The sequence below is a fragment of the Hyla sarda genome, chromosome 7 (genome assembly GCF_029499605.1).
Source record: "Hyla sarda isolate aHylSar1 chromosome 7, aHylSar1.hap1, whole genome shotgun sequence".
Classification (NCBI taxonomy): Eukaryota; Metazoa; Chordata; class Amphibia; order Anura; family Hylidae; genus Hyla; species Hyla sarda.
The window spans coordinates 52496452-52523563 of NC_079195.1; the positions used below are offsets into that span (position 1 = coordinate 52496452).

The 27112-nt window shown below is 44.2% G+C and overlaps 1 protein-coding gene, 1 long non-coding RNA gene and 1 pseudogene across 10 annotated transcripts in view; 2 read left to right on the forward strand and 1 right to left on the reverse strand.

The window, feature by feature from the left end:
* The window catches only part of JAKMIP3 (Janus kinase and microtubule interacting protein 3), a 195219-nt gene that overhangs the window by 119567 nt on the left and 48540 nt on the right, over nucleotides 1–27112 (forward strand). For 5 of the 9 annotated variants that reach the window (XM_056529010.1, XM_056529011.1, XM_056529013.1 and 2 more), the window contains 7 exons: nucleotides 9344–9406; nucleotides 11314–11412; nucleotides 13910–14008; nucleotides 16082–16141; nucleotides 18307–18372; nucleotides 18455–18523; nucleotides 18603–18680. In XM_056529010.1, the coding sequence (XP_056384985.1) occupies nucleotides 9344–9406; nucleotides 11314–11412; nucleotides 13910–14008; nucleotides 16082–16141; nucleotides 18307–18372; nucleotides 18455–18523; nucleotides 18603–18680 (534 nt within the window). The remainder of the gene's footprint in view (nucleotides 1–9343; nucleotides 9407–11313; nucleotides 11413–13909; nucleotides 14009–16081; nucleotides 16142–18306; nucleotides 18373–18454; nucleotides 18524–18602; nucleotides 18681–27112) is intronic. The other 4 variants (XM_056529012.1, XM_056529014.1, XM_056529016.1 and 1 more) reach the window with 1 other exon arrangement.
* LOC130281602 (uncharacterized) overlaps nucleotides 9088–27112 on the reverse strand; it is a 30652-nt gene continuing 12627 nt past the window's right edge. The window contains exons 2-3 of the long non-coding RNA XR_008846049.1: nucleotides 18382–18605; nucleotides 9088–9346 (exon numbers count right to left, since the gene is read on the reverse strand). This is a non-coding gene — a long non-coding RNA (uncharacterized LOC130281602). The remainder of the gene's footprint in view (nucleotides 9347–18381; nucleotides 18606–27112) is intronic.
* On the forward strand, nucleotides 25254–25364 carry LOC130283747 (U2 spliceosomal RNA; annotated as a pseudogene).

The following is a 27112-nucleotide window of genomic DNA, read 5'->3' on the forward strand; positions in this document are numbered from 1 at the left end:
ACACCTTGGTTGGGAAATAATGACTTCTGGGAGCTGTAACTGACTGCTGGGAGTTGTAGTTTTGCAACAGCTGGAGACACCCTGGTTGGGAAATAATGACTTCAGGGAGTTGTAACTGACTGCTGGGAGTTGTCGTTTTGCAACAGCTGGAGACACCCTGGTTGGGAAATAATGACTTCAGGGAGTTGTAACTGACTGCTGGGAGTTGTAGTTTTGCAACAGCTGGAGACACCCTGGTTGGGAAATAATGACTTCAGGGAGCTGTAACTGACTGCTGGGAGTTGTAGTTTTGCAACAGCTGGAGACACCCTGGTTGGGAAATATTGACTTCAGGGAGTTGTAACTGACTGCTGGGAGTTGTAGTTTTGCAACAGCTGGAGACACCCTGGTTGGGAAATAATGACTTCTGGGTGCTATAACTGACTGCTGGGAGTTGTCGTTTTGCAACAGCTGGAGACACCCTGGTTGGGAAATATTGACTTCAGGGAGTTGTAACTGACTGCTGGGAGTTGTAGTTTTGCAACAGCTGGAGACACCCTGGTTGGGAAATAATGACTTCTGGGCGTTGTCACTGACTGCTGGGAGTTGTAGTTTTGCAACAGCTGGAGACGCCCTGGTTGGGATATAATGACTTCAGGGAGTTGTAACTGACTGCTGGGAGTTGTAGTTTTGCAACAGCTGGAGACACCCTGGTTGGGAAATAATGACTTCAGGGAGCTGTAACTGACTGCTGGGAGTTGTAGTTTTGCAACAGCTGGAGACACCCTGGTTGGGAAATAATGACTTCAGGGAGTTGTAACTGACTGCTGGGAGTTGTAGTTTTGCAACAGCTGGAGACACCCTGGTTGGGAAATAATGACTTCTGGGAGCTATAACTGACTGCTGGGAGTTGTAGTTTTGCAACAGCTGGAGACAACCTGTTTGGGAAATAATGACTTCAGGGAGTTGTAACTGACTGCTGGGAGTTGTAGTTTTGCAACAGCTGGAGACACCCTGGTTGGGATATAATGACTTCAGGGAGTTGTAACTGACTGCTGGGAGTTGTAGTTTTGCAACAGCTGGAGACACCCTGGTTGGGATATAATAACTTCTGGGAGTTGTAACTGACTGCTGGGAGTTGTAGTTTTGCAACAGCTGGAGACAACCTGTTTGGGAAATAATGACTTGAGGGAGTTGTAACTGACTGCTGGGAGTTGTAGTTTTGCAACAGCTGGAGACACCCTGGTTGGGAAATAATGACTTCTGGGAGCTGTAACTGACTGCTGGGAGTTGTAGTTTTGCAACAGCTGGAGACAACCTGTATGGGAAATAATGACTTCAGGGAGTTGTAACTGACTGCTGGGAGTTGTAGTTTTGCAACAGCTGGAGACACCCTGGTTGGGAAATAATGGCTTCAGGGAGTTGTAACTGACTGCTGGGAGTTGTCGTTTTGCAACAGCTGGAGACACCCTGGTTGGGAAATAATGACTTCTGGGAGCTGTAACTGACTGCTGGGAGTTGTAGTTTTGCAACAGCGGGAGACACCCTGGTTGGGATATAATGACTTCTGGGAGTTGTAACCGACTGCTGGGAGTTGTAGTTTTGCAACAGCTGGAGACACCCTGGTTGGGAAATAATGACTTCTGGGAGTTGTCACTGACTGCTGGGAGTTGTAGTTTTGCAACAGCTGGAGACACCCTGGTTGGGATATAATAACTTCTGGGAGTTGTAACTGACTGCTGGGAGTTGTAGTTTTGCAACAGCTGGAGACAACCTGTTTGGGAAATAATGACTTCAGGGAGTTGTAACTGACTGCTGGGAGTTGTAGTTTTGCAACAGCTTGAGATACCCTGGTTGGGAAATAATGACTTCTGGGAGTTGTAACTGACTGCTGGGAGTTGTAGTTTTGCAACAGCTGGAGACAACCTGTTTGGGAAATAATGACTTCAGGGAGTTGTAACTGACTGCTGGGAGTTGTAGTTTTGCAACAGCTGGAGACACCTTGGTTGGGAAATAATGACTTCTGGGAGCTGTAACTGACTGCTGGGAGTTGTAGTTTTGCAACAGCTGGAGACACCCTGGTTGGGAAATAATGACTTCAGGGAGTTGTAACTGACTGCTGGAAGTTGAAGTTTTGCAACAGCTGGAGACACCCTGGTTGGGAAATAATGACTTCTGGGAGCTGTAACTGACTGCTGGGAGTTGTAGTTTTGCAACAGCTGGAGACACCCTGGTTGGGAAATAATGACTTCTGGGAGTTGTCACTGACTGCTGGGAGTTGTAGTTTTGCAACAGCTGGAGACACCCTGGTTGGGAAATAATGACTTCAGGGAGTTGTAACTGACTTCTGGGAGTTGTCGTTTTGCAACAGCTGGAGACATCCTGGTTGGGAAATAATGACTTCTGGGAGCTGTAACTGACTGCTGGGAGTTGTAGTTTTGCAACAGCTGGAGACACCCTGGTTGGGAAATAATGACTTCAGGGAGTTGTAACTGACTTCTGGGAGTTGTCGTTTTGCAACAGCTGGAGACATCCTGGTTGGGAAATAATGACTTCTGGGAGCTGTAACTGACTGCTGGGAGTTGTAGTTTTGCAACAGCTGGAGACACCCTGGTTGGGATATAATAACTTCTGGGAGTTGTAACTGACTGCTGGGAGTTGTAGTTTTGCAACAGCTGGAGACAACCTGTTTGGGAAATAATGACTTGAGGGAGTTGTAACTGACTGCTGGGAGTTGTAGTTTTGCAACAGCTGGAGACACCCTGGTTGGGAAATAATGACTTCTGGGAGCTGTAACTGACTGCTGGGAGTTGTAGTTTTGCAACAGCTGGAGACAACCTGTATGGGAAATAATGACTTCAGGGAGTTGTAACTGACTGCTGGGAGTTGTAGTTTTGCAACAGCTGGAGACACCCTGGTTGGGAAATAATGGCTTCAGGGAGTTGTAACTGACTGCTGGGAGTTGTCGTTTTGCAACAGCTGGAGACACCCTGGTTGGGAAATAATGACTTCTGGGAGCTGTAACTGACTGCTGGGAGTTGTAGTTTTGCAACAGCGGGAGACACCCTGGTTGGGATATAATGACTTCTGGGAGTTGTAACCGACTGCTGGGAGTTGTAGTTTTGCAACAGCTGGAGACACCCTGGTTGGGAAATAATGACTTCTGGGAGTTGTCACTGACTGCTGGGAGTTGTAGTTTTGCAACAGCTGGAGACACCCTGGTTGGGATATAATAACTTCTGGGAGTTGTAACTGACTGCTGGGAGTTGTAGTTTTGCAACAGCTGGAGACAACCTGTTTGGGAAATAATGACTTCAGGGAGTTGTAACTGACTGCTGGGAGTTGTAGTTTTGCAACAGCTTGAGATACCCTGGTTGGGAAATAATGACTTCTGGGAGTTGTAACTGACTGCTGGGAGTTGTAGTTTTGCAACAGCTGGAGACAACCTGTTTGGGAAATAATGACTTCAGGGAGTTGTAACTGACTGCTGGGAGTTGTAGTTTTGCAACAGCTGGAGACACCTTGGTTGGGAAATAATGACTTCTGGGAGCTGTAACTGACTGCTGGGAGTTGTAGTTTTGCAACAGCTGGAGACACCCTGGTTGGGAAATAATGACTTCAGGGAGTTGTAACTGACTGCTGGAAGTTGAAGTTTTGCAACAGCTGGAGACACCCTGGTTGGGAAATAATGACTTCTGGGAGCTGTAACTGACTGCTGGGAGTTGTAGTTTTGCAACAGCTGGAGACACCCTGGTTGGGAAATAATGACTTCTGGGAGTTGTCACTGACTGCTGGGAGTTGTAGTTTTGCAACAGCTGGAGACACCCTGGTTGGGAAATAATGACTTCAGGGAGTTGTAACTGACTTCTGGGAGTTGTCGTTTTGCAACAGCTGGAGACATCCTGGTTGGGAAATAATGACTTCTGGGAGCTGTAACTGACTGCTGGGAGTTGTAGTTTTGCAACAGCTGGAGACACCCTGGTTGGGAAATAATGACTTCAGGGAGTTGTAACTTACTGCTGGAAGTTGAAGTTTTGCAACAGCTGGAGACACCCTGGTTGGGAAATAATGACTTCTGGGAGCTGTAACTGACTGCTGGGAGTTGTAGTTTTGCAACAGCTGGAGACACCCTGGTTGGGAAATAATGACTTCTGGGAGTTGTCACTGACTGCTGGGAGTTGTAGTTTTGCAACAGCTGGAGACACCCTGGTTGGGAAATAATGACTTCAGGGAGTTGTAACTGACTGCTGGGAGTTGTCGTTTTGCAACAGCTGGAGACATCCTGGTTGGGAAATAATGACTTCTGGGAGCTGTAACTGACTGCTGGGAGTTGTAGTTTTGCAACAGCGGGAGACACCCTGGTTGGGATATAATGACTTCTGGGAGTTGTAACCGACTGCTGGGAGTTGTAGTTTTGCAACAGCTGGAGACACCCTGGTTGGGAAATAATGACTTCTGGGAGTTGTCACTGACTGCTGGGAGTTGTAGTTTTGCAACAGCTGGAGACACCCTGGTTGGGATATAATGACTTCTGGGAGCTGTAACTGACTGCTGGGAGTTGTAGTTTTGCAACAGCTGGAGACACCCTGGTTGGGAAATAATGACTTCAGGGAGTTATAACTGACTGCTGGGAGTTGTAGTTTTGCAACAGCTGGAGACACCCTGGTTGGGAAATAATGACTTCTGGGAGCTGTAACTGACTGCTGGGAGTTGTAGTTTTGCAACAGCTGGAGACAACCTGTTTGGGAAATAATGACTTCAGGGAGTTGTAACTGACTGCTGGGAGTTGTAGTTTTGCAACAGCTGGAGACACCTTGGTTGGGAAACAATGACTTCTGGGAGCTGTAACTGACTGCTGGGAGTTGTAGTTTTGCAACAGCTGGAGACACCCTGGTTGGGAAATAATGACTTTAGGGAGTTGTAACTGACTGCTGGGAGTTGTCGTTTTGCAACAGCTGGAGACACCCTGGTTGGGAAATAATGACTTCAGGGAGTTGTAACTGACTGCTGGGAGTTGTAGTTTTGCAACAGCTGGAGACACCCTGGTTGGGAAATAATGACTTCTGGGAGCTGTAACTGACTGCTGGGAGTTGTAGTTTTGCAACAGCTGGAGACACCCTGGTTGGGAAATAATGACTTCTGGGAGTTGTCACTGACTGCTGGGAGTTGTAGTTTTGCAACAGCTGGAGACACCCTGGTTGGGAAATAATGACTTCTGGGAGCTATAACTGACTGCTGGGAGTTGTAGTTTTGCAACAGCTGGAGACAACCTGTTTGGGATATAATAACTTCTGGGAGTTGTAACTGACTGCTGGGAGTTGTAGTTTTGCAACAGCTGGAGACACCCTGGTTGGGAAATAATGACTTCAGGGAGTTATAACTGACTGCTGGGAGTTGTAGTTTTGCAACAGCTGGAGACACCCTGGTTGGGAAATAATGACTTCTGGGAGCTGTAACTGACTGCTGGGAGTTGTAGTTTTGCAACAGCTGGAGACAACCTGTTTGGGAAATAATGACTTCAGGGAGTTGTAACTGACTGCTGGGAGTTGTAGTTTTGCAACAGCTGGAGACACCTTGGTTGGGAAACAATGACTTCTGGGAGCTGTAACTGACTGCTGGGAGTTGTAGTTTTGCAACAGCTGGAGACACCCTGGTTGGGAAATAATGACTTTAGGGAGTTGTAACTGACTGCTGGGAGTTGTCGTTTTGCAACAGCTGGAGACACCCTGGTTGGGAAATAATGACTTCAGGGAGTTGTAACTGACTGCTGGGAGTTGTAGTTTTGCAACAGCTGGAGACACCCTGGTTGGGAAATAATGACTTCTGGGAGCTGTAACTGACTGCTGGGAGTTGTAGTTTTGCAACAGCTGGAGACAACCTGTTTGGGATATAATAACTTCTGGGAGTTGTAACTGACTGCTGGGAGTTGTAGTTTTGCAACAGCTGGAGACACCCTGGTTGGGAAATAATGACTTCAGGGAGTTATAACTGACTGCTGGGAGTTGTAGTTTTGCAACAGCTGGAGACACCCTGGTTGGGAAATAATGACTTCTGGGAGCTGTAACTGACTGCTGGGAGTTGTAGTTTTGCAACAGCTGGAGACAATCTGTTTGGGAAATAATGACTTCAGGGAGTTGTAACTGACTGCTGGGAGTTGTAGTTTTGCAACAGCTGGAGACACCTTGGTTGGGAAACAATGACTTCTGGGAGCTGTAACTGACTGCTGGGAGTTGTAGTTTTGCAACAGCTGGAGACACCCTGGTTGGGAAATAATGACTTTAGGGAGTTGTAACTGACTGCTGGGAGTTGTCGTTTTGCAACAGCTGGAGACACCCTGGTTGGGAAATAATGACTTCAGGGAGTTGTAACTGACTGCTGGGAGTTGTAGTTTTGCAACAGCTGGAGACACCCTGGTTGGGAAATAATGACTTCTGGGAGCTGTAACTGACTGCTGTGAGTTGTAGTTTTGCAACAGCTGGAGACACCCTGGTTGGGAAATAATGACTTCTGGGAGTTGTCACTGACTGCTGGGAGTTGTAGTTTTGCAACAGCTGGAGACACCCTGGTTGGGATATAATGACTTCTGGGAGGTGCAACCGTAAACACCATAAAGAAACAAAAACAGATAAAATCAAAAGAAAAAAAAAGAAAAAAAGAAACATCAATAATAAGTTGTGTGGAAACGTAGCCTCCATGTCACAATTGAACCCACAGGAAATTATGGCCCATGTGTATTATACCCAATGCACCAGACTTGTGGCTCTACATGAGCCACAATTGGCAGAGACACCTTTACAATGCTTGGTGCACCAAAAAGAGCTTGGTAAGGGGGCATGGCATGTGCTAAAAAGAGCATGTTGCCTAAATTGCCACATGCCGCAATGCAATTTTGGCAGATTACCTTTGCCAGAAGTAAGCTAATTAATAGTGTAAATTTCAACTTAAAGGGAAAACTTATTTTTTTTTTTTTATTTTTTTTTTTTAAATCAACTGGTGCCAGAAAGTTAAACAGATTTGTAAATGACTTCTATAAAAAAAACTTAATCCTTCCAGTACTTATTAGCTGCTGAATACTACAGCGGAAATTCTTTTCATTTTGGAACACAGTGCTCTCTGCTGACATCATGACCATAGTGCTCTCTGCTGACATCTCTGTCCATTTTAGGAACTGTCCAGAGTAGGAGAAAATCCCCATAGCAAACATATGCTGCTCTGGACAGTTCTTAAAATGAACAGAGATGTCAGAAGAGAGCACTGTGCTCATGATGTCAGCAGAGAGCTCTGTGTTTCAAAAAGAAAAGAATTTCCGCTGTGGTATTCAGCTGCTAATAAGTACTGGAAGGATTAAGATTTTTTAATAGAAGTTATTTACAAATCTGTTTAACTTTCTGGCACCAGTTGATTTTAAAAAAAAATTCCACTGGCGTACCCCTTTAATTATGGAAACTTAGACTGGACAGTCTACAAATGGACAGAATGTTCAATCAGCCTGAGCCACTTTAAAAATCTCGGGCATGTAATGTCTGTCTAAGTTTGCATTGTCTAATACAGTGTTTCCCAACCAGATTGCCTCCATCAGGTGCAAAACCACAACTCCCAGCATGCCCGGACAGCCAAAGGCTGTCCGGGCACGCTGGGAGTTGTAGTTTTGCAACCGCTGGAGGCACTCTGGTTGGGAAATACTGATTTAAGATAAGACCGTTTTAGTAAATCCCACCCCCGAATGTATTCAGATTTTGTCATTAATATTCCTAATGATTGGCCGGGTATATAGGTAGAAATCACCAATACAAAATCTCTAACAGTCTCCAATCTACTATGCGCCATTTATAACACTGGTATCTTTATATATGCAGGACAAGCGTTTGGGTCCCTTTAGACACCAAAGTTCAGATTTAAGTTAAAGGGGTACTCCGGTGGAAAACTTTATTTTTTAAATGAACTGGTGCCAGAAAGTTAAACAGATTTGTAAATGACTTCTATAAAAAAAAAAAAAAATCTTTACCCTTCCAGTACTTTTTAGCAGCTGTATGCTACAGAGGAAATTCTTTGCTTTTTGAATTGTCCACATTACTCTCTGCTGACACCTCTGTCCATGTCAGGAACTGTCCAGAGCAGCATAGGTTTGCTATGAGGATTTTCTCCTGCTCTGGACAGTTCCTGATACGGCCATCAGGTGTCAGCAGAGAGCACTGTGGACAAGACAAAAAAAAATGCAGTTGCATACAGCTGCTAAAAAGTACTGGAAGGATAAAGATTTTTTAATAGAAGTAATTTACAAATCTGTTTATTCTTCTGGCACCAGTTGATTTAAATATATATATATATATATATATATATATATATATATATATATATATATATATGTTTTCCACTGGATTACCCCTTTAACTGCAGCCTCTGTTTTTTTAATTGTGATAAACTGTTTGTAAAATCATATTTTTACCTTATTGGGGAATTCACAAATGTTATGAGTTAAAGGGGTACTTCGGAGGAGAAAAAAAAAAGTCAAATCAACTGGGAAGTTATAGAGAATTGTAAATGACTTCTATTAATTTCTTTTAATCCTTTCAGTACTTATCAGCTGCTATATGCGCCAGAGGAAGTTGTGTGGTTCTTTCCAGCCTGACCACAGTGCTCTCTGCTGACACATCTGTTCAAGTTAGGAACTGTCCAGAGCAGGAGCAAATCCCCATAGAAAACCTCTCCTCCTCTGGACAGTTCCTGACACGGACAGAGGTGGCTGCAGAGAGCACTGTGGTCAGACTGGAAAGAGCTACACAGCTTCCTCTGGAGCATACAGCAACTGATAAGTACTGGAAGGATTAAGATTTTTATATAGAAGTAATTTACAAATCTGTAGATCTTTCCGGCACAATTTCAATTGAGGACATTTTTTTTTTGCCTCTGGAGTACCCCTTGAAGTTATTCCATTCAATGTTTTAATATATTTCTTTTAAATTGAGTAAGACATCAGTGTACCCGCAGTATAATGCTGACAACTGACTACTTGCACACAGCACATTGTTTGCTCATACTATAGTATTTGAAAACAGCCATATAGTAAAGAGACCAAAAAATAAATAAATAACACAACCCAAAATAGATATTGCCACATTTCCTAGTGAGGAAGAAATGTTGATTCGGCCATGGCAGCAGGGTGACGCTTGTGTTTGTCTTTTCTTTTCTTTTTTTTAAGCTAATTCAGGTATAAAGCATAAAACAAAGCGAATAAAAGACTGGAAAATCTCCCAGGATAAAGCAAGCAGCCAGGAGTCTTTTTTTTTTTAAATGTGCTCCATAGCTCCCCCTAGTGGACTTTCTATTTATTGTTTCTGTTTTCTGCATTTCTTCTTCTTTCAAGGACCTGAAGTGGATAGAGGAGAAGCAGGCGCTTTACAGACGAAACCAGGAACTCGTTGACAAAGTAAAACATCTCATGTAACTACATCGGTCTCAATGGAATGTTAAATGGTTAACGGGAATCTCTTCCATTTATCTCTATATCATTTTATATACAATAACTTTATAGCAGCCAGCCCTTCTGTTTTCGGATACATAGCTCCATTTCTTCTGCATAGACTCATAATGAAAGCATACAATTCTGGCTGCCTGCAGGTACTACAAGATGGAGCTTAGGCACTTGTTCCTGAGCACCCATTAGTTGAATTTGAAGCTCTTTTTCACTAAAACAGAGCTCTGAGTACTGTTAAAGGGGTATTCCAGGAAAAAACATTTTTTATATATCAACTGGCTCCAGAAAGTTAAACAGATTTGTAAATTACTTCTATCAAAAAATCTTAATCCTTCCAATACTTATGAGCTTCTGAAGTTAAGGTTGTTCTTTTCTGTCTAAGTGCTCTCTGATGACACGTGTCTCAGGAAACGCCCAGTTTAGAAGCAAATCCCCATAGCAAACCTCTTCTAAACTGGGCGTTTCCCGAGACATGTGTCATCAGAGAACGTTTAGACGGAAAAGAACAACCTTAACTTCAGAAGCTCATAAGTACTGGAAGGATTATGATTTTTTAATAGAAATAATTTACAAATCTGTTTAACTTTCTGGAGCCAGTTGATATATATATATATAAAAAAAAAAAGTTTTTTTCCTGGAATACCCCTTTAAGGTATATAAGTAAGTAATAATTCAGCTATGAATTTTGACATATTGAGATAAAAATCATGTTGAAGGACAGACATTAAAAGTATACACAATATGATACATATATATATATATATATATATATATATATATATATATATATATATATATATAATTAAAATGAGGTTTGTATGTTAACCATATTTTTAAGAATCTTTTTACCTTCACACGAGAGCACCACCACCTATGCACCACAATTAGACAGGCTTCGGCTGCACATCAGGGGAGTCACGGGAAGCAGGGCTAGCAGTGCCAACACACTTGCTTTCTCTTTATCCCAATATTTTAAAGAATGATTGGTAATGTTTTGTGTTTTGTTTGTTTTTTGTGGAAAAAACTAAGCTGAGACTTCCTGTTTTGTACAGATAATTTCCCAGTAATGCCTTTCTTCTCAGGGGCAGAGTGTCACCAGTATATAGATAACATAAACACCAAAAAGGGTCCCCAAGGGATCCTAGGGCCTTTTTATAAATAACACACTCCTTGGGGAAGTATCCCCTCAGGGATAACCCTGACTAAAGACCCCTAATATAGAATTACAACTTTTGCAAATCTTGGTGTTCTCTGGCAAATGCCAAACGTCCTGCACTGTGTTGGGCTATAAGCACAACCCCCACCTGTGGACGTTGGGCACTCATACCACCCTCATGGCGTCTGTTTCTGACCGTTTGAGTGGACACATGCACATTTGTGGCCTGCTGGAGGTAATTTTGCAGGGCTCTGGCAGCACTCCTCCTGCTTTTCCTTGCACAAAGGCAGAGGTAGCGTTCCTGCTGCTGGGTTGTTTCCCTCCTACAGCCTCCTCCACGTTTCCTGATGTACTGGCCTGTCTCCTGGTAGCGCCTCTATTCTCTGGACACTACGCTGACAGACACAGCAAACCTTCTTGCCACAGCTCGCATTGATGTGCCATCCTGGATGAGCTGCACTACCTGAGCCTCTTGTGTGGGTTATAGACTCCGTCTAATGCTACCACTAGAGTGAAAGCACCGCCAGCATTCAAAAGTGACCAAAACATCAGCCAGGATGCATGAGAGAGAGAGAGAGAGAGAGAGAGAGATGCATAATATATGTATTACACTGACAACATACAGTATATAAATCATGATAATAATATTAAAATGTGCACATGTGTATTTGTGATGGAATTAACCCTTTATATTTCATCCTAGATCAAACAAATGGAGGCGGAGGAAGCCAAGCTCAGAAATAATGTCCAAGATGCAAAGGACCAAAATGAACTCCTAGAATTTAGGATTCTAGAACTGGAAGTAAGAACTGTACACATGTTTGTATATGATGTGTTACATGTGTTACAGTATGTATCAATCATTACTTGCCCTAAATTTACATTCCCTTGTTGCAATCTCAACCCAACTACATTTATGTTGAACCTCGGCTCTCTTGGAATATTTGAATGAATCATTGCCAAAGGGTCAATACTTATAATGGTGAATTCACAAAGAGAAAAAAAAAAAATGGTGACCATGTGTTATAATGAGATTTCCTAAAGGAGTCGTCTTGTGAAGATATATCCTTTAAAATAATAATAATAATAATAATAATAATAATAATGAAAATAACTTACGCTAAGTTGGTGCATATTATCTCTAGGGAAAATATCTTCCATACAGCTACCCCTGCCGGGGAAATTTAGCATTATGCACCCTTGTATAGAGGGTCTCCGTACTGAATCTTAGAGGGGACATCTTCAGTGGGCTACCCTTCTCTATAAGTCTAACATGAACTAACAGTTTATATGATTATATGGACCAGGGTTCACTTTCTTTGTTCCTATTCTTGTATTCTCAATGAAATAACTATTCTGGAAGATCTCTTTTTTTATAACTCTGTATTGTACAATTCCTCTGTTCTTCCTTCTAGAAATGATAACTAAATAGTCAACTGGGTGTTACCAGTTGGTGGCGTGTCTTGTATTTTTAATAAAAGTACGGTAATTTATAAATCTATGTGCAATAGAAACAGAGTCTGGCACTGCTATGGTGGAAACTGGCTGATTTCAGAGCAGGTGTGGAAGCAAATCAAACGGATACCGGGGGGTCCATCCAAAACCAACAGGTATAGAAAGAAAGATGGCACTCACCAAGGTACGTTGTGCTGACGATTTTCTTTTATTTCATATCGTCCATAGATTCATGTGAGGAGGTGCAGTGTCAGGCAGGTATTAGCGGCCGGACGCTGGCGCTCACAGCGTGATGGCAACAGCTGTGTCGTGCTTCCGCACTTCTGAAGAAGTGCGGAAGCACGACACAGCTGTTGCCATCACGCTGTGAGCGCCAGCGTCCAGCCGCTAATACCTGCCTGACACTGCACCTCCTCACATGAATCTATGGACGATATGAAATAAAAGAAAATCGTCAGCACAACGTACCTGGGTGAGTGCCGTCTTTCTTTCTATACCTGTTAATTTATAAATCTGTTTAACTTTCTGACATCAGTTGATGCAAACAGAAATTGTTTTCCACCAGAGTAAAGTAAAGTACCTTAAAATGATTAGATGTCTTTTGACTTTGGGGGCAACTTTCAATCCACTTTATCTTTCTAATGTAGTTTCCTCTATCCTCAAATAAAACCTGGTCCATTGTGTAGTAAAAAAAAAAGTTCTGCAGTTTACTTTCTATATCAAACTTGTTTGAACAAGATCTCTGCTTGCTTTACTTCAATAGAAACCTTCACTGTTTTCTTCCGGAGGTTAAAATTCTATCATGTGACAAAAAGGTGCATGACTGTTGACCAGACATAGGGGGTTTATAACTTGAATAGTATTGACTTTACATCAGTTTTTGGTACGCAAAGATTGTATGCACAAAAATGTGAAACATTCATTGTCTATGGGAGCGTCAGAGATAACCGAGTATATTTCTTGGGTATTCCTGGCACTTTTGTAGATTCCTGACATTAACAGAGGTGTCAGCAGAGAGCACTGTGGTCAGACAGAAAATGAATTAAAAAGAAGAGAACTTCCTCTGTTGTATACAGCAGCTGATAAGTACTGGAAGGATTAAGATTTTTTTTTAATATAAGTCATTTACAATTCTGTATAATTTTCTGGCACCAGTTGATTTGAAGAAAAAAAAATGTTTATTTTTTCCGCTGCCCTGCTTCCGGAGCTCCACTCCCCAGCGTCCGGAAGTTTATTGTTCTGAATGCTGTGTGTTCAGGGCCGCCCCTCGTGACATCATTCCCGCCCCCTCTTGATGTCACGCCTGCCCCCTCAATGAAAGACAGCCGCTCTCGTATCCCAGGCGGATCTGGCCCGAACCCCATTCATTTCAATGAGCCGACCGAAGTATACCACGGTTTTTGGTCCGGTCAGAAAACCGTATACAGGGAAAAATGAGACAACCGGAGTCAGCGTTTGACTCCGGTCGGCTCATTGAAATGAATGGGGTTCGGGCCAGATCCGCCTTGGATACAGGAGCGGACGGTTTTTGCCCCTCCCAACCGGATCCAGCACCCGTACACTACAAACTTGTGAACCCACCAGTTGTCCGGGCATGCTGGGAGTTGTAGTTTTGCATCAGTTAGAGGCACCCTTGTTGGGAAACACTGTTCTAGAGGATGAAACAGCTGTCTCGGTCATGTCATGATCCCACATGGATTTGTTCTAGAAGTAAATAACGAAGGCTCCCATTCAAAGATGGTCAGCCGAGATCTTGAAAACCATAATACACTGACCTGGAATACCCCTTTAACATTTCTGTATATGTTTAGATAGGAAACCAAATATTTTTCTTTTACTTTCAGGAGAGAGAAAGGAGGTCACCTAACATTAATTTTCACTTCATTCCCTTTCCGGAAGGGAAGAGCCCCCTACAGGTCTATTGTGAAGCTGAAGGGGTGACGGTAAGTCCCCTCTGTAATCAAGTATTAACAAACATAAAATGTATCTTTTAGCATGGGGTCTCTCGGTGCAAAGGCCAGACGGCGAAGGTGTGTCCACAATGTAGCTGAAAACCACATGGACATTTTAGCATATTCATGCAGCTATAATGTCTGTTCTTTAGGCTATTTCTGCATGGAAATCCGCATTTCATTTCAGTACCAATTTTAAGCCGATACTCTTTAAAGGGGTACTCCGGTGCTTATCACCAAAGGATAGGGGATAAGATGCCTGATCGTGGGAGCACCCCCGTGATCTTGCACGCGGCACCCCGTTTGTAATCAGTCCCCGGAGCTTGTTCGCTCCGGGACTGATTACCGGCGACTACAGGGCAGGCGGAGTGTGACGTCACGCCCCCTCCCCCTTGTGATGTCACGCTCCATCCCTCAATGCAAGCCTACGGGAGGGGGCATGATAGCTGTCACGCCCCCTCCCATAGGCTTGCATTGAGGGGCGGAGCATAATATCCCACGGGGGTGGGGGCGTGACGTCACACGCCGCCTGCCCTGTAGTCGCCGGTAATCAGTCCCGGAGCGAACACGCTCCAGGGACTGATTACAAACGGGGTTCCGCGTGCATGATCCCGGGGGTCCCCAGCGGCAGGACTCCCGTGATCAGGCATCTTATCCCCTATCCTTTGGATAGGGGATAAGATGTCTAAGCACCGGAGTACCCCTTTAATGGGATTCCGTAGTCCCATTCACACTGCAGAATTTCCGCATTGGTTCTTTCCGCAGCTAAAGTTCCACATTCTGCACTCCTCAAAAATATAAGTCATGTCTTATATTTTTGTGGAATTCGGGGGCGGTATCCCATTGAAGACAACTGGGCTTGAATTTCTGCGCAAAATGTGGCATTGGTGCGGAATGCATGGGGAATTTGTGCGGAAATTGTGCAGACTTTCACCTTAGTTTTAAAAACTGTGCTGCGCAATCACATGTAAAGCCTCTGAAAAATTTTCACATATTCTGCATCAATTCTGCATCAATTTTGCAAACGCTGGACAGCCAAATGAATGCAATGATCCAAAAGAAGCAAACAGACCCCACACTATATTAGAGAGCACACCAATAATTTATAAGTATTCCATAATTTTATTAAGTACAAAAAAGAGAAAAGCACACAAATGTAATACATATAGAAAATAGTGGACAAAGCTCTAAAATCAATTAAAAAGGCTCATCAGGAGCCACAACACAGTCCTAGCAAGGGGCCATGAACCCCCTAAACTAGTTGGCCACCATCCCGAAATGAGGAGTAAATGTAAATGACATATACCATCCGTGTCACAATGAGTTAACAACACTATATGCAGTATATCACCCCTGAGGAATATATCACCCCTGAGGAAGTCGCCTTGTAGCGACGGAACGCTTGGGGATCCGTGGCACCGTCCTGTTCCATTTGTCTGATCTTTTCCATGCCGGTCGCTTCCATATGTTTACAAACAGGTTGTATATATTGGTAGGATGTATGTATGGTCAGGGTTCTATATTGGTGTATATATCCAGCCGTTATTTATGATTTGATTTTGCTAGACTGTATAATTACATCATACTTTCCTATCTGCATATAGTGTTGTTAACTCATTGTGACACGGATGGTATATGTCATTTACATTTACTCCTCATTTCGGGACGGTGGCCTACTAGTTTAGGGGGTTCATGGCCCCTTGCTAGGACTGTGTTGTGGCTCCTAATGAGCCTTTTTAATTGATTTTAGAGCTTTGTCCACTATTTTCTATATGTATTACATTTGCGTGCTTTTCTCTTTTTGTACTTAATAAAATTATGGAATACTTATAAATTATTGGTGTGCTCTCTAATATAGTGTGCGGTCTGTTTGCTTCCTTTGGATCATAGTGTTTTTTGCACACTTGTAGAGAACCCATCTTATGTATCACAATATATTGGGCTTTCATCTCAGGTGGAATTCTGCTGGCGGAAATTCCACCAAGTGAATACATCCTATGTGTCACATACAACTGCACTATGAGCCCTGTCCTTATAGTGATTGTTATATCCACTTCCGTTTAGGACATCATTGTTTCCGAGCTGATGAAGAAGCTGGACATTCTAGGGGATAACGCCGTAAGTGTATGTCCACTTTCTAAACTTTATGTCCTAGCACTCCTGTATATCTCCATGGCTGGTGTGTATACCACATATCATCAGGGTATGCTAATTAGAAGTGTTACTTTTGGTAAAGAGAGAACAATATAGGTAAGGTTCTTGGATGAGGCCCTAGCTGGTGAATGAAGACCATAGGACGGCTGCAGAAGTGCTGTGGGAGATGGAGCCGCAGCACTATATAGCATAGGATGCAGCCACAGAACACTTAGGGCCCACACACACTAAGATGGGGTTTTGCTGTTCAATGTACACTACAGAAGCTCTATAGCAGTTCTTCCGACAGGAATCAAGATTCTGCCAAAAGTTCCGCTGATGTTCAATCAGCGGAACTCACTCAGAAAAGCCCAATAGTCAATTGGATTTCTCTTTCCAACGCTTATTTCCACTGACAAATTCTGTGCTTAATAAGCACTAACATCGATGGCTTGTCCTGAGGATAGGCTATGAATTTTATAAATCTAGCTAACCCCTTTAAAGATCATGTCACTACCTTAAATTCTGGGATGGACTACCGTACTGCTGTGCTGACCACAACAAAATGGCTCTGCACAGCAGTTTGGAAATTACATTGTTGGGATTTGTAACAGGTTTTGCACCCAGAAAGAAAAGAAAAGAAAGACTTTTTACAATCTGTCAAAAAGTTATTCAATTTGGGGAGTAGCAACAGGATTGGTGTCCTAGAAAGTGCACAAAAGGAGAGCTGTTTGCAAGGTATTATGGGCTACCCTGAGGTCATGTGGTCCTTCCTCCTGCTCCTTTCTGCCATTTGGCTGAAATTATTTTAGCAGGTTTGGCTAAACCGAACCGCCTGAAGTTTGGGTTTGTGCCAAACTGAACTTTACAGGGGTACTCCGCTGCCCCAGTGTTCGGAACATTTTGTTCCGAATGCTTGGAGCGGGTGGCAGGGTTCGTGACTTCACGGCCATGCCCCTCATGACATCATGCCATGCCCCCTCAATGCAAGTCTATGGGAGGGGTATGGCGGCCACCATGCCCCTCCCATAGAATTGCATTGAGGGGGCATGGTGTGACGTCACGAGGGGGGTGTCCGTGAATTCATGACCCCCGCCGCTCGCACTCAGCATTCTAAACGAACAGGTGCGGCTCAGAGATCGTGTGTGGTCCAGCTGCGGGACCCCTGCGATCAGACATCTCATCCCCTATCCTTTGGATAGGGGATAAGATGTCTAGGGGTGGAGTACCCTTTAGCAAAGTTCTGATCAAACCTGGGTTCTGTGGTTTGGTTTGCTCATCTCTATTTGGCACCAATATACTTTACCAAAATGTTGTCTCTTTTTTTTCGGTCTAGATATAAACGCCTTAATAAATTTACCTCACTTGCTTCTGGAATGTATGACAATGCAACTTGCTTGGCTTAGATTTATATTGCTTCTGTTCAGTTTATACCAAAAGGATAATTCCACCCATCTTAAAAATATATTATTTTAAGTGGCGTTCAATGAGTCAAAATTAAGATCCCTCCCATCTTAACATTGAATGTATCTGAATAGAAATATTAACCATGAGAAACGTGAAGCACCCGGTTTTCACTCCCCCCAGCTGTTTCCGGTTCCCGTACAGCAAAATCATAACGTGAACCCACCCTTATATATGAGAATAACAAAATATTAATAAAAAAATAAGGCTGGGTTCACATGTAGTATTTGGTTACTCCAAAATGATACCAACACAAAGAAAGATTGTAATAGAAAGATTTGCACCTTTTTCTGTGTTTTGGACCACTCCTTGTTTAGAATAAAATATTGACCAAAACAAGAACCCATCTTATAAGTCATATCTGGAGAATCCATCCAAATATCTGAAAGGTCCATCCCAAAAAATGTTCATTGAAAAAAAAAATAAAAGTCTATTGAACTCCGCTAAAAGTGGTTGTCCGGGATTAGAAAAAAGAGTCTATTGTCATTTTAATGGGCCTAAGCTAAAATACTAAGTACAGACCATAGAAGAAAGTGGCGCTGTGTCTGGATTTAAAAAAAAGCTTTTTTCTACTTCCATACAACTTTTTTTTTAAATATTACTGTTTTTCATACTCTGGGTGGGATGATTCTTAAGGAAAAAAATAATGTTTTCCACATGTTTCTAACCATTGTTATGTACTTTGGGTGCAGAATCTGACCAACGAAGAGCAGGTGGTTGTAATTCAAGCTAGAACAGTTCTAAACTTGGCTGAAAAGGTATCTTACTTGTTTGTAGAGTAGACTGAATCTCACATCTCCGTCTTGTTCTTTGGCTATAATGGTTGTCCTCCTCTCCTAGTGGCTACAGCAAATAGAGGTGACGGAGACTGCTCTACAGCAGAAGATGGTGGATCTCGAGAACGAGAAAGTAAGATATGTCACAGCTGTAGATATGATGCAGATGGTTCCTTCTTCTACAGTCTGATATCTATTGATCTGTGATGCAGGAGCTGTTTACAAGACAGAAGGGATATTTAGATGAAGAACTTGATTTCAGGAAAAAATCTATGGATCAGGCACACAAGGTAAATTGTAAATTATATCATAGGAATTTCTGGAAATTTTGGTGTAAAGTAAATAATTTAAACTAATGTAACAAACTTATTTCTAACACAAAGTTACCAATATTTTAAGACCCCCAAACCATGGTACCTAATCCCTGCCTCTAGGACCACCAGGAATGACCCAAAACGCACCCCAAACATTCACTACATTTTACTACCTGGTTCATAGGATGGTCCCAGCAAAATGACTTTAGTGCTTAAAGGGGTAATCCAGGAAAAAAACTTTTTTATATATATATATATATATATATATATATATATATATATATATATATATATGAACTGGCTCCAGAAAGTTAAACAGATTTGTAAATTACTTCTATTAAAAAATCTTAATCCTTTCAGTACTTATGAGCTTCTGAAGTTTAGGTTGTTCTTTTCTGTCTAAGTGCTCTCTGATGACACGTGTCTCGGGAACCGCCCAGTTTAGAAGAGGTTTGCTATGGGAATTTGCTTCTAAACTGGACGTTTCCCGAGACACGTGTCATCAGAGATTACTTAGACAGAAAAGAACAACCTTAACTTCAGAAGCTCATAAGTACTGAAAGGATTAAGATTTTTTAATAGAAGTAATTTACAAATCTGTTTAACTTTCTGGAACCAGTTGATATATATAAAAAAGTTTTTTCCTGGAATACCCCTTTAATGACTTTGACAAGTGCCAAAATTCTATGTTGATTCATTACTTTTATCTTTATAGAGGTTTATAAAGTTCAGGCTCCATGCACTAAGGAAAGTTAGCTTTCGGTATAGTAATGTATTATTAATTTTAATGTATATACAGTAGTTTGTAAAAGTTTAAGACAGGTGTGGGAAAAATGCTGCAAAATAAGAATGATTTCCAAAATGGAAGTTTTCATTGTTTAAAAACAAAAAAAAATCAAAACAACCTTTTAAGGAGACACACACCTGCTTTTGTTTTAGTGCAATGTTTGAACATTCCCTATAAATATTAATGGGGAGATTTATCCAAACCTGTCCAGAGGAAAAGTTGCTGAGTTGCCCATAGCAACCAACCAATTACATTTTTCAGAGGCCTTTTCAAAAATAAAAAAGTGATCTGATTGGTTACTATGGGCAACTTAGCAATTTTTCCTCTAGACAGGTTTTGATAAATCTCCCCATTAATATTTATAGGGAATGTACAGTTTAAAAGAATATTCTGCTTTTTTTTAAATCAATATCACTCTTATCCATGGATTGAGTCTTTTATTGCAGTCAAAGCCAATTCACTTGAATGAGACAAAGCTGCAACACTAGACGCCTCCTATGTGGCGCTGTTTCCAAAATAAAAAATATTTGTGGTTGAGGCTACAATGTGATCAAACTGCCTGGGACTAATATAATATCAGTAATAATGATAACAGTAATAACGATAATAATAACATACTAACAGCGGTCAGAAGTGTGCTCAAAACCACAACCGTGAGCATACCTATAGAGGGCCTACCCAGATGGAGACTGATAGAATAAGGGAGTGTTGGGCCGGTGTTGTCGAAAGCAGAACATACCCTGACTTGTATGCAGGGGGGGCGGTATATACTCTCACGCCCCTCCCACAAACTCAGCCTTAACAGGCTTCCACTTGTGGTCGAGGCCACAACATGAACAAGCTGCCTGGGACTAATATAATATCAGTAATAATGATAACAGTAATAACGATGATAATAACATATTAACAGCTGTCAGAAGTGTGCCCAAAACCGCGACCGTGGACATGCCTATAGAGGGCCAAAAAACCTGGCAGTAGTCGAGAACACCAATTATCACTTACCTTGTCCAAACACTGGACCTTAAAGAGTAATACAGAAAACCAGGAACCACATAGTAACGTACCTTCCGTGTTAGAGGTGCCGGGGGTGTACAAAGGCCCATGTAACTGCTGTATCTGTTCAACTGGCTGTAAATGTTGTATCTGAACCTGTACAATTAATGATACTTAACATGATAATTAGTAGTAAACTATAACCTCTTGCAGGACCCCGCCCATAAAGGGTCAAAAACAAAAATGGCCTTTAATTCCCTACCATTATCTGCCCATAATATTATTGCTCTGAATACGTGTCAGTAACAATAATTACGCAGTTTTTGACCCTGCAGATGTGGCAGGCATAACCGGTATACTACCTCCTATGAGTCATGATATTATTGCTCTGAAGATGTGTCAGTAACAATAAATACTCAATCCATCCCCCTGCAGATGTGGCAGGCACAACGGGAATACTACCGCCTAGGAGCCTTGATATTATTGATCTGAAAATGTGTCAGTAGCAAATACGCAAGGCATCTCCCTGCAGACATGGCAGGCATAGTACCGCATACAGGACGTGACATTATTGCTTTGAAAATGTGTCAGTAACAATAATTGCGCAGTACATTCCCCTGCAGACATAACAGGTATGCTACCACATAAAAGTCATGATATTATTGCTCTGAAGAGGTGTCTGTAACAACAATGCGCAGTGCATCCCCCTGCAGATGTGGCAGGCATAACGGGTATGCAACTGCCTGTGGGTCGTGATATAATAGCTCTAACTGTTTCAGTAACAGTAATAATACAGTGCATCCCCCTGCAAACGTGGCAGGCCCAATGTTTTTTTTTGCTGTGCGCAAACATACAGTATAAATTCTTTGAGCATATGCACAGTAAGACTGCTATGAGTGTGTGTACAGTATAAATGCTATAAACATATCAGCAGTATGGGGGGCGTGGCCAGAATGGAGAGCTGATCAGTCGCATATTGCTGTGCTCCCACTAGCCCAGCTCTAATTACCCTGCTTAATTAATCCTGACCGGGCCCCAACTCATGTTTTTGGTCCGGGGGAGTTGTGGAGGACCTGCTGATACCTCCGGTGCTTCTTCCGGGCGCGGGCATAGATGGATAGAGGAGTGTCGGGATAGTAGTGATGTCAACCCTGCAGGGGTAGGAGGACTCCTGGGAGCTGCTGGCTGGGAGGCGGAGAGCTGCTGGAGACATCGGTGGTGGCGGCAAGAGCAGTCGGTGAGCGGAGATCTGGTGATAGGGCGGACATAGAGGCCCTTATTAAGAAAAGACTATCCACCATTGTGGGACTTTCGTGGGCGGGGCTTCTGGTTGCCCTGGTTACTCCCACACCTGGGAAGTGTCGACCTCGGCAGTGTGCTGCCGCTGGAGAGGGCGGGTGAGTCAGCCTTAACCCCTGCGGTCCTTGCTGAGCCCTTCTGACCACCTGGATTATATTTCTGCTGGGCAATACTGGCTGGCCTACTTGCCCTGGACATTGTGAAGTGACGGTGGTGAGGTGCAGTCCCCTCAATTTCCTGAGACTCAGACTGTGGGGCTTGTGTCCCTATCTCTAGCCCTACACTGAGGCGCTTTGTCCTCCACTCCCTCCCCCCCCCCCCCCCCCCTGCTCTCCTGTGAGTGCCCAGACATTGCTTTTGGACTTTGGCTGTGGTAAACTTTGTGCTGCCCTGTTCTCCTGGCTCTTCCTAAGCCCTCTGGCACTCTCCTTGCCTGCATCTTATTATCCTGAGGGTCTGCCTGGGTCCTGTGATACCCTAGGATTCACCCCTATTGGCTCTGCAATACTGGTTCGCTGGACTTTGTGGTGCTTATACTGTTGGTGAATATGGAGGTCCGAGAGGGCGCAATAAGAAGTCTAAGCATGCAGCTGAAGCAACGAGACAATCTACGGAAGATGAGGTTTTCTCTGATGATGGTCCTCCACCTGCCAGTGACCATGCTAAACGTGATTCCTGTGCTTCTACCCCGCTGGTTTCTAAGGTCTCAGCGCATGCTGCTGTTACGCCTAGCGCTCCGGGTCCCCGCTCCTCCCCGGAGCGCTCTCGGCGTCTCTCTCCCCGCAGCGCCCCGGTCGGTCCCGCTGACCGGGAGCACTGCACTGTCATGGCCGTCGGGGATGCGATTCGCACAGCGGGACGCGCCCGCTCGCGAATCGCATCCCAGGTCACTTACCCGTCCCGGTCCCCTGCTGTCATGTGCTGGCGCGCGCGGCTCCGCTCTCTAGGGCGCGCGCGCGCCAGCTCTCTGAGACTTAAAGGGCCAGTGCACCAATGATTGGTGCCTGGCCCAATTAGCTTAATTGGCTCCCACCTGCTCCCAGACTATATCTGATCACTGCCCCTGCACTCCCCTGCCGGATCTTGTTGCCTTGTGCCAGTGAAAGCGTTTAGTGTGTCCAAAGCCTGTGTTACCTGAACCCTTGCTATCCATCTTGACTACGAACCTTGCCGCCTGCCCCCGACCTTCTGCTACGTCTGACCTTGCCTCTGCCTAGTCCTTCTGTCCCACGCCTTCTCAGCAGTCAGCGAGGTAGAGCCGTTGCTAGTGGATACGACCTGGTTGCTACTGCCGCAGCAAGACCATCCCGCTTTGCGGCGGGCTCTGGTGAACACCAGTAGCCTCTTAGAACCGGTCCACTAGCACGGTCCACGCCAATCCCTCGCTGACACAGAGGATCCACTACCTGGAAGCCGAATCGTGACAGCTGCTAAAGCTCCCAGCCAATTTACTAGCCTGCGGAGGATACGGATGTATTGTCTCCTGCACCTTCTCCTCTCATGTTTTCTGGCTCTCCTTGCTCTGAGAGATGTTGTCCTCCTCCTCATTCTTCTTGTCAGTTGGACTCTGTGAATCAGAAGTTTACGCAGCTGTTGGCGGCCTTTACTTCTTGCCAAACCATGATGGTTTCCAAAGTTGATGAACTCAGACAGGAATTTGTGATCCTTAGTCATGAGACTCGAAAGCTCTGTGAACCCACTGGGGAGGTGGAACGCCGAGTCTCCACTGTTGAAGACACTCTACAACCTATTCCTGCACAACTAACCTCCATGTAGCAACAAATTAACACTGTACTGGATAGAGCTGATGAATCTTGAGAATAGGCTCAGGTGCAACAACATCCACCCTGTGGGCCTTCCTGATAAAGTGGAAGGCTCGGATCCTGTGGCCTTTCTGGAAACTTGGCTGAAGGAAATTTTACCACCTGATACCTTCTCACCCTACTTTACAATGGAGAGGGCGCATCGGGTTCCGGCCAGACCCCCCCCCCCAATTCCCCTTATTCTTCATCTGCAAGGGGATTGTCTATTTTGGTTACTAAATCCCTTCCCCTGGTCATTGATCAAGTGGCTTGTGATCATTTCGGTAGGTTTGTGATTGGTCAGTGTTCCCTACATGCCTTTAGTTTTCTTTTGGTGTCTTTGTATGTTCCCCATCCGTTTCATGTTGATGTCTTAGACTGTATTATGTCCAAATTGTTGACATTTCCCTCTCTGCCTGTTCTCCTTATATATGACTTTAATGCGGTCCCAGATCTGAGTGTCGGTCGTTCTGGTGCAGCGGATCCTGGCTCTCCTGGACTTAATAACTGGAGTGCGGCTTTGTCCCTTACTGAGGTTTGGCGCTGGAAGCATCCGTCTGACCCGTTATTCTCTTTCTATTCAGCAGTGCATAAATCGTTCTCCAGGATAGATCTGGCATATGCCTCCTCTGATCTTCTACCTCTGGTAAGAGATGTCTTGTACACCACTAGAGGGATCTCTGACCACTCAGCTCTTATACTGTCCTTGGGTTTAGGGCCTCGTCACTCCTCCAGGGTCTGGCGGATGCAACCCGGCTGTCTGCAGGAGGAGGTGGTGACGGCAGCATTGCTAGAAGCCCATAATTGTTTTTGGGAACACAATAAGTCCCACCCCGACAAGTTAGTGCAATGGGATGCTTATAAGGCGCATGTTCGAGGGACCTTTATGGCGCGGGTTGCTGGACAGAGGCAGGCTTACTCGGCTAGGGAGAGGGTGTTACAACTTGAGAATGGGGTTCTGGAAGCAGAGGTGGTGAGGGACCCTTCCCTGGATGCTGAAAGTAAATGGTTGAATGATCCTTCAGAAAGAGAAGATTCAAAAGAGGATGGTGGACAGGGAGGCATCATTATTCGAATTTGGGGATAAAAATAGCAGATTGCTGGCTTATCTGGCTAGAGAGAGCAGGCTTGTGGTTGCTATACCCTGTATTAAGGGAGCTAATGGGATACTAGAAACTGACCCTATCATTATAAATAATGTGTTTCAGGACTTTTATAGTGATCTCTATACCTCTCAATTACCAACTGTTGGAGATGGCTTAGTGTCTTTTTTGAAGGGTTTCCGCCCTTGACTACGGCTCAGGCAGCTGCTTTTGATGCCCCCTTTTCAGTGTGGCCTTGGAGACTGGGAGGCTCCCTGACTCCATGAGGGAGGCCCTTATTGTGGTTCTTCCCAAACCAGGAAAGGATCTGACTCTACCTGATTCATATAGACCTATTTCCCTCCTTAATGTAGAAAAAAACTGCTGGCAAAAATATTAGCTTATCGGTTGCATACGGTTATAGCCACTGTCATTCATTCTGACCAGCTAAAACCAGCATCTTTAAGCCATGCACCAGTATGTATCAGGTGCGTCTTGCTTCGTTTGGCTCCTACGGCCCAGCAACAATCAAATGGTACAAACAGAACTTTAGAGTAAGTATAACCATCCACTGGTTGGTTGGTTGGTCGCTTCTCGGCCTTTTGGCTAAGATCAAGTGTAGTATCTGTTCTTATCATTTTCATGCCGGTGGCAGTCCACGCCAGTGTGGATTTGTGCAGGTGTACCAGGGCTTTCCGGGGCTGGTTCTGAGGAATCAGTTTGACGGCTGCCCCGACGTGACTTGTTCCCTCCGGGTCTCGCCATGAGGCTGAGAGGGTCTAGAGCCGAGGTACTTTTGTGCCTCGGGGAGTGGTGACCCCGAGGTGCCAAAACTCACTGGGAGGATAGGCTCACTGAGTGGAAGCACGGGCACCATAATCTCTTCACCTTGTGGCACTCACCTCTTGATTTCTGGCTAGGATCAGGGACATTTTTATAGATCCGGACGGATGTCCGGGCAATATATCTGCACACATTCACTTATTTATTTATTTTTGTCTCACTGTGTCACTTTTTGCGTGTTGTGTGTCCACAGGATTTGTCAGGATGCGGTAGCCCTTCTGGGTGTCCCTCCTGGTGGTCTAGGGGAGGTGTGTGTGGCCATTAGGTTCCGAACATCCCTGCAAACACCCCGGGTACTCCTGCTTTGGTAGGGTGCCTACCATTATCGGCTCTATGGGAAGATACCTTGGCTAATGCCAAGGGGGATGCCGGGAGCATTTGTGGTCCCTTAGTAGCTTCGGCGAAAAGGGACATCGAACCTGGAACCTCGCAGGTACCTTTTGGTCCGGAAGCAAAGGGAAAGGTTTGTTGGGGGGCCTCTCTCCTTTTGGAGAAGGGCTTGCGATAGAACGCATCCTCTGTGCACGTTTTTTTTTTTAGTGTAACACGTTTGCACTTTTTCTTGCACTATGGGTGATTCGAGAGCATGTTCCTCGGCTCTTAAAAAAAAAAAAAAATAAGTATAACCATCCACTGTAAATCATGAAGGTAAAGGAGGAAGTGAGAAATCACAACAAAGAAAGAAATAAAGAAGAGGGTTCAGACAACAAATGCAGTGAGACATAGAAAAAAAGGGGGGAGGAGAAAGAGAGAGTGAGAGAGAGATAAAGAGAGAGATGTATAGTCCAGAAAACGGTCGAGTCAGGAAACACACAGGCCAGGCAGATCAGAGAGCTGAAAGGTCAGGAAGAGACGGAAGGCGTAGGAGTTGGACATGAGAAGGTGTAAGACGACAGTTCGTGGAATAGGTTATCCACAGTGTCCAGATTTTACGGAAGCTATCATGAGTGTGAGTGCTCCAACTGGCTAGTTCCCCCATTCTACATAGATACCCTACTTTGTGGTGCCAATGGGTCAGCAAGGGAGATGACTTCTGTAACCAATGAAGAGGAATCAGGGCTTTTGCCACAAAGAGCAAGTGGGCCACCAATGACTTTTTATGCAGAATGCAATCCGCATTAGAGACCCCCAAAAGCACCAACAGGGGCGTTAACCTAATCTGTTTACCCAATATGAGGGAAATCAGCCTATCTATCTCGGCCCAGAACGGTACTATGAGTGGACAAAACTACCAGATATGTGAAAAGGAGCCCTTCCCCTCCCGGCACCGCCAGTAGGTATCTGTGGAGGCCAAACCCCAATTATATAATAGCTCCGGTGTACGATACCATCTAGTCAGAAGCTTGTAGTGAGCCTCCTGCAACTTGACACATCGGGAGAAGCCATGGGAGTGGCGTAGCACTTCCTTTCATTCATCTCTAGTAAGCGATAAGGCCAATCCCCTCTCCCAGGAAAGTATGAACAGTGGGACCGAGGTCTCCACCTCCTGAGCCATAGCAGAGCACACCAAGCGAAAGATAAGTTTCGATCTGAGGGCGACCAATGCCACCCTCTCCAGCCAGTCTAGATTAGCCCCAAGGATACACACCCTTAGCATGGCAG